The sequence below is a fragment of the Hemibagrus wyckioides genome, linkage group LG11 (assembly GCF_019097595.1).
Source record: "Hemibagrus wyckioides isolate EC202008001 linkage group LG11, SWU_Hwy_1.0, whole genome shotgun sequence".
Classification (NCBI taxonomy): Eukaryota; Metazoa; Chordata; class Actinopteri; order Siluriformes; family Bagridae; genus Hemibagrus; species Hemibagrus wyckioides.
The window spans coordinates 1990918-1998351 of record NC_080720.1 but is presented as its reverse complement, the minus strand read 5'-3'; the positions used below and the strand labels follow the sequence as shown (position 1 = coordinate 1998351).

The 7434-nt window shown below is 39.0% G+C and overlaps 1 protein-coding gene across 1 annotated transcript in view; it reads right to left on the bottom strand.

Moving 5' to 3' along the window:
* LOC131361925 (gamma-aminobutyric acid receptor subunit gamma-3) overlaps positions 1–6983 on the bottom strand; it is a 147513-nt gene extending 140530 nt beyond the window's left edge. Inside the window, exons 1-2 of the mRNA XM_058403554.1 lie at positions 6582–6983; positions 3698–3846 (exon numbers count right to left, since the gene is read on the bottom strand). Coding sequence (XP_058259537.1) covers positions 3698–3846; positions 6582–6634 — 202 coding nt within the window. The 5' untranslated portion in view covers positions 6635–6983. The remainder of the gene's footprint in view (positions 1–3697; positions 3847–6581) is intronic.
* Between the last annotated feature and the right edge of the window lie 451 nt (positions 6984–7434).

Here is a 7434-nt window from a genome sequence, read left to right as displayed (position 1 = left end):
ACACTAATCACTCCTCCTGCTCCACGTCTCACTCCTAACACTAATCACACTAATTACTCCTCCTGTTCTACGTCTCACTCCTAACACTAATCACTTCTCACTCCTAACACTAATCACACTAATCACTCCTCCTGCTCTATGTCTCACTCCTAACACTAATCACACTAATCACTCCTCCTGCTCCACGTCTCACTCCTAACACTAATCACACTAATCACTCCTCCTGCTCCACATCTCACTCCTAACACTAATCACACTAATTACTCCTCCTGTTCTACGTCTCACTCCTAACACTAATCACACTAATCACTTCTCACTCCTAACACTAATCACACTAATTACTCCTCCTGTTCTACGTCTCACTCCTAACACTAATCACACTAATCACTTCTCACTCCTAACACTAATCACACTAATTACTCCTCCTGTTCTACGTCTCACTCCTAACAATAATCACACTAATCACTTCTCACTCCTAACACTAATCACACTAATCACTTCTCACTCCTAACACTAATCACACTAATTACTCCTCCTGCTCTATGTCTCACTCCTAACAATAATCACACTAATCACTTCTCACTCATAACACTAATCAGACTAATCACCCCTGCTCTATGTCTCACTCCTAACACTAATCACACTAATCACTCCTCCTACTCTACATCTCCTCACACTAAACACACTAATCACTCCTCCTGTTCTACGTCTCACTCCTAACACTAATCACACTAATCACTTCTCACTCCTAACACTAATCACACTAATTACTCCTCCTGCTCTACGTCTCACTCCTAACACCAATCACTCCTCCTGCTCCATGTCTCACTCCTAACACTAATCACTCCTCCTGCTCTACGTCTCACTCCTAACACCAATCACTCCTCCTGCTCTATGTCTCACTCCTAACACTAATCACACTAATCACTCCTCCTGCTCCACGTCTCACTCCTAACACTAATCACACTAATCACTCCTCCTGCTCCACGTCTCACTCCTAACACTAATCACACTAATCACTCCTCCTGCTCTATGTCTCACTCCTAACACTAATCACTCCTCCTGCTCCACATCTCACTCCTAACACTAATCACACTAATCACTCCTCCTGCTCCACGTCTCACTCCTAACACTAATCACACTAATCACTCCTCCTGCTCCACGTCTCACTCCTAACACTAATCACACTAATCACTCCTCCTGCTCCACGTCTCACTCCTAACACTAATCACACTAATCACTCCTCCTGCTCTATGTCTCACTCCTAACACTAATCACTCCTCCTGCTCCACATCTCACTCCTAACACTAATCACACTAATCACTCCTCCTGCTCTATGTCTCACTCCTAACACTAATCACTCCTCCTGCTCCACATCTCACTCCTAACACTAATCACACTAATCACTCCTCCTGCTCTACGTCTCACTCCTAACACTAATCACACTAATCACTCCTCATGCTCCACGTCTCACTCCTAACACTAATCACACTAATCACTCCTCCTGCTCTATGTCTCACTCCTAACACTAATCACACTAATCACTCCTCCTGCTCCACGTCTCACTCCTAACACTAATCACACTAATCACTCCTCCTGCTCCACGTCTCACTCCTAACACTAATCACACTAATTACTCCTCCTGTTCTACGTCTCACTCCTAACACTAATCACTTCTCACCCTAACACTAATCACACTAATCACACCTCCTGCTCTATGTCTCACTCCTAACACTAATCACACTAATCACTCCTCCTGCTCCACGTCTCACTCCTAACACTAATCACACTAATCACTCCTCCTGCTCCACGTCTCACTCCTAACACTAATCACACTAATCACTCCTCCTGCTCCACATCTCACTCCTAACACTAATCACACTAATTACTCCTCCTGTTCTACGTCTCACTCCTAACACTAATCACTTCTCACTCCTAACACTAATCACACTAATTACTCCTCCTGTTCTACGTATCACTCCTAACACTAATCACACTAATCACTTCTCACTCCTAACACTAATCACACTAATTACTCCTCCTGTTCTACGTATCACTCCTAACACTAATCACACTAATCACTTCTCACTCCTAACACTAATCACACTAATTACTCCTCCTGTTCTACGTCTCACTCCTAACAATAATCACACTAATCACTTCTCACTCATAACACTAATCACACTAATCACCCCTGCTCTATGTCTCACTCCTAACACTAATCACACTAATCACTCCTCCTACTCTACATCTCCTCACACTAATCACACTAATCACTCCTCCTGTTCTACGTCTCACTCCTAACACTAATCACACTAATCACTTCTCACTCCTAACACTAATCACACTAATTACTCCTCCTGCTCTATGTCTCACTCCTAACAATAATCACACTAATCACTTCTCACTCATAACACTAATCACACTAATCACCCCTGCTCTATGTCTCACTCCTAACACTAATCACACTAATCACTCCTCCTACTCTACATCTCCTCTCACTAATCACACTAATCACTCCTCCTGTTCTACGTCTGACTCCTCACATTAATCACTCCTCCTGTTCTACGTCTCACTCCTCACATTAATCACAGATGTTCAGCATTGACTGTCTGACATCAGCTCATCCCAGCGCTCGGTATCATCACTGTAATCCGATCTAATCCAATCTTGATGAAGCAAAACGTTACATATACCATCTATGCTAACACACCTGAGGTCATCCAGGGGTCACGGCTAATCTCTAGCACTTACTGTAATGTACATACTGTAACATTATCGTTTCTATAGTAACGACTCATTCACAGGAACTCGACTTCAGAAACATGTTTTAAAAATGTGAGAGAAAGAGAGAAGAGAGTCCCTGTGTGTGTGTGTGTGTGTGTGTGTGACAGAGAGAGAGAGAGAGAGAGAGAGAGAGAAAAGGAGGTGTGTGTGTGTGTGTGAGAGAGAGAGAGAGAGAGAGAGAGAGAGGGAGAGAGAGGGAGAGAAAAGGAGGTGTGTGTGTGTGTGCGTTACAGAGACAGTGTGTGTGTGTGTGTGTGTGTGTGAGAGAGAGTGTTTGAGAAAAAAGAAAGAGATCAAGTGTGTGTATGTATGTGTGTGTGTTACAAAGTGAGAGAGACAGTGTGTGTGTTACAGCGACAGAGTGTGTAATTGTGTATGTGTGAGAGAGTGTGTGTGTGTGTGTGTGTGTGTGTGTGTGTGTGTGTGTGAGAGAGAGCAAGTGTGTGTGTCCGTGTGTGTGTGTGTTTAAAAGGTTCTTTAAGCAGAAGTTATTTCTATGTTGTTATATAAAAACAGTTACTGACCACTGCACTGTCCACCATCTTCCACTCTGCTGCTCTGACACTAATCAGCTAATCCCACTCAGCTACATCCGTCACGCTAACTGACTAGCCGGTTGGCCATCTCAGTTAAAACAACAGGAGACGCGATTTCACCAAAAAACACATCTTAAGAGCTTGAGTGCATCAATCATGGTGTGTGTGCATGGCTAGTTCAGTTAGCTTGCTTTGCTAACACATCTGCATTTAACTACTTAGCTCTGATACACACCGGAGTGGCCTGTGAGCGTGAACGTGAGTGCTTTTGCTAGCGTTTGATAACTGGCCCCATACAGAGAAACCTTCGAGGAACTGGTCTGAGCCAGGGCAAGCATCTCCAGAGAAGGCGTGGTTTAGTGAAGTCCACTCACCTCCGATGTCTGGGCGGAGCTTCTTATCGTACTCCTTCAGGAGGTTGTTCAGGATCTGCGTGGCGTCCATCTCGCTCTTTTTGGGCGAGAGCATCTGGCTGACCGTCACATCGTCGTACTCCTCGTCTTCAGACGCCAGGGTTCGAGAGCTAGAGGAGACACAACATCATCATCATCATCACCGCGTACATCATACAGCGCTCGGTGGGTGTGGTTCTCTGTCACTAACATTAGAGCGGCGATAAACACTCACTCCCCCACCTGCATCTCCTTCGTCTATCTTGTTGCCATAGAAACGGCAAAGAAAGCAGCGTGAACTCCTCCCCCCTCCTCTGTCCTGCTGAAGACCTGAAGCTACAGCTTTACCTCTGACACCGGAGACTCCTTCCATAAATGTTAAATAAAATAATTTTTTTCCAAGTCTTTGTGAATAAATGAGCTGTTGCTATGGAAACGGTAACGTATCAGAATGAGCACATTAATATAAAAATGATCATTTTTATTATTATTATTATTTAATAAGCTGTTGCTATGGCAATGATAACATATTAGAATGAGCCCATTATTATAAAAATTATTATTATTATTATTATTATTATTATTATTATTATTATTATTATTATTTAATGAGCTGTTGCTATGGCAATGATAACGTATTAGAACGATTAATAAAAATATTAAAATAAACTGTTATTAATAAAAACTTGGATCTGGAATGTAGCATTAAATAAGAAAAAGAAAAAAATAAATAAAATCATATATTTTCAAATCATAAGTTAATTGTTTAGCTAACTTTCATTATTATTATGATTATTATGATTATTATTATTATTATAATTAATAATAATAATAATAATAATAATAATAATAATAATAATAATAATAATAATAATAATTTAGCTAGCTAATTAAAATCCTTTTTTATTTCTATCTATTTTCTCTTCTTTCTATCTCCGCTATTATTTATCTGGTCATTATTACTGACCTACTTTATGATCTTGTTTATTTTCTTGTTTTTTTTCCTCTGTACTGATACACACATCATGTGTTTTGTTATAGATGATGGATGGAGATTGATTCTTTCTGACAGAAGGTGGAGGTTGTGAAGGTGAAAGCTGCATGAAGATGAAAATGAACTCCAGATGGAATAAAATGGACACTACGCTGTCCGGGGTTTAAAAGTGATTCATTATTCATAATTCAGGATTATTTCACAATCTAAATTGAGCTTTTTGCCTGAACAACACATACACACACACACACACACACACATGGTACACCGGTGATACAGTACGTTGCAGTGTTAACCCTTTCTGCTCAAGATCCAAACTTATGAATAATCAGTTAATCAAATTTGTTTTTTAGTATTTGTTTTTAATATCAGCGTCACCTTCACACTGTACTGTAACACAAACCACTGATTCCTCCTGCTGATCTACAAACACGTTATTATTATTATTATTATTATTATTATTATTATTATTATTATTCTCAGAGCAATATATATTGCTATTTATTTATATACATGTGCTAAAATATATTGCTTATTTATTTATTTATTTAAACTGAATTTAGGTGACCTAACTGGCGTAAATAGGTAACATAAAGACTACTGAGATATCCAATAAAATAAAGTAGAATAAAATCACATTGTATTACATTAAAAAAAATAAAATAAAAATAATAAATAATAATAATAATAATAATAATAATAATAATAATAATAATAATAATAATAATAAGTGTATCTTTACAAATATTCCAAATAGTAAATAAATAAATAGTCCCAGACTGGTTTAGAATTTTTTTATTAATTTATTATTAATAATATTTTTTATAATAAATAATACTATTTATTATTATTATATTATTTATTAAGTAAACATATAAATAGTTGCAGATGCCAGTGAATTGTTATTTTTTTATTTTTAATTAATTTATTATTATTATTATCATTTTTAAAACAAATAATACTATTTATTATTGTTTGTATTTAAATAAATAAATAAATAAATAAATAGTTTCAGTGAATTGTCGAATAAATTTCATTTTTATTAAAAAAAATTTTTTATAGATTTTTTTCTCCTACATCAGCTGCATTGTGCCTTCCTCCCGAACCTGCGTACATTTTGTACACATCAAGAACAGAGCTTTTTTTTTCTAAAAAAAGATATTCACAGCCAGCGATGATTTTTTGTCATTTATATATATATATATATATATATATATATGAGGATTTTTTAAATATAAGATATATTATATATTATATTAAAATTCACATGCTGTGCAATTTCCTCTTTTTAATTGATTAATATTTATTACATATAATATTTATTACATTTATTACATATATTTATTTACATATATATTTCAGTACAGTAGCTGCAGCATGAGCATGAAAGGGTTAAATGGATAGTTTAATACGTTTGTAGAGAAGAGTAAGATGTGTAAAGATTCATTTTAATCAGGGTTTGATGTGATTCCTGTTGGAGTGTGGTGTGTGTGCACGCGCTACGGTGTGGTACAGCATGCTGGGTAACGGTGCAGGGTTACAGCTGATGTGCTGCTGCTGAGAAATACAACTCGCACCGCGCGCGCGGCATGCAGCAGCAGCAAAGCATCCGGGATGGTGTAAAGCCGTCAATATCCGGTCTGAAGGCTTGATTAATGATAAGAGATGAGTGCAGGTGGAAGCTGAGACACCTCACATGCACGAGGAGAGAAGTTCTGGAGGCGAAACTTTAAGGAGCATTATTATTATTATTATTATTATTATTATTACTGTATTTGTGCACGCGCACGAACACGCTCACACACATTCACAGTAAAACAGACAGAGAGAGACAGACAGAGACAGAGAGACAGAGAGAGAGAACGCACTTACCACGCATGCAACACGCACAGAAGTAAGACACGGAGCAGAAATTTGGCCGACATGTTTAAAAATCCGTGTTGCACTGCAGATTCTGAGTAGAAGAAGATGAAGATGATGAAGACGCTGGAGAAGAAGTGGTACAGTCACACAGCCTTTTCCTTCCAAGCGCCAATTATGAACCCGAGCCGTGAAGATTTCTCCACGCAGATGATTCCCGAGTCTGTGTGTGTGTGTGTGTGTGTGCGCGCGCGCGCGTGTATGAGCGTTTAAGCCTCCTGAAAAGTTGGTTGAGGTGTGTAGGTGAGGAGGATGGCGGTGCGCGAGCTGCGCTGCTGTGCGGGGGAAGTTGCGCCGGCGGTCGCGCGCATGCTGCCGAGGCACAGCGCAAAGCAAACTCCCTGCACGCGCGACAACCTGCCGACCAGGAGCGCCTCGCAAAGCCCCGCCCCCTTTTTTCCTCATTACGTCATGCCCACTGAAACGCTGACAAAAAGGGGGGGGGGGTTGGCACGAGCGTGTCAGGTGTTGCACAACTATATTAGTAGACGACCATACTGAAAAACAAACAAAAGCAGTCGCGAGACAGAAACATGATTTATATATATTATTAATATATATATTATTGTCATTATCTGAACAACATTATAGAAGTTTACTCCATGACTTCAGCGCATGCGTATTAACCTGTTCGGAAACGTGTTTTTCCTTTGACCTTTCTTTTTTTGTTGTTTACATAGGCCACGTTTTATAGACACGCCCTCAGACCCCGCCCCTTCTCAGTTCTCTAGCACAAGAAGTTGCAAAAAAAGTGATAGCAAGGTGTTAATAATCCATTCAAGCAAAATAAATAAACCTTTAAGTC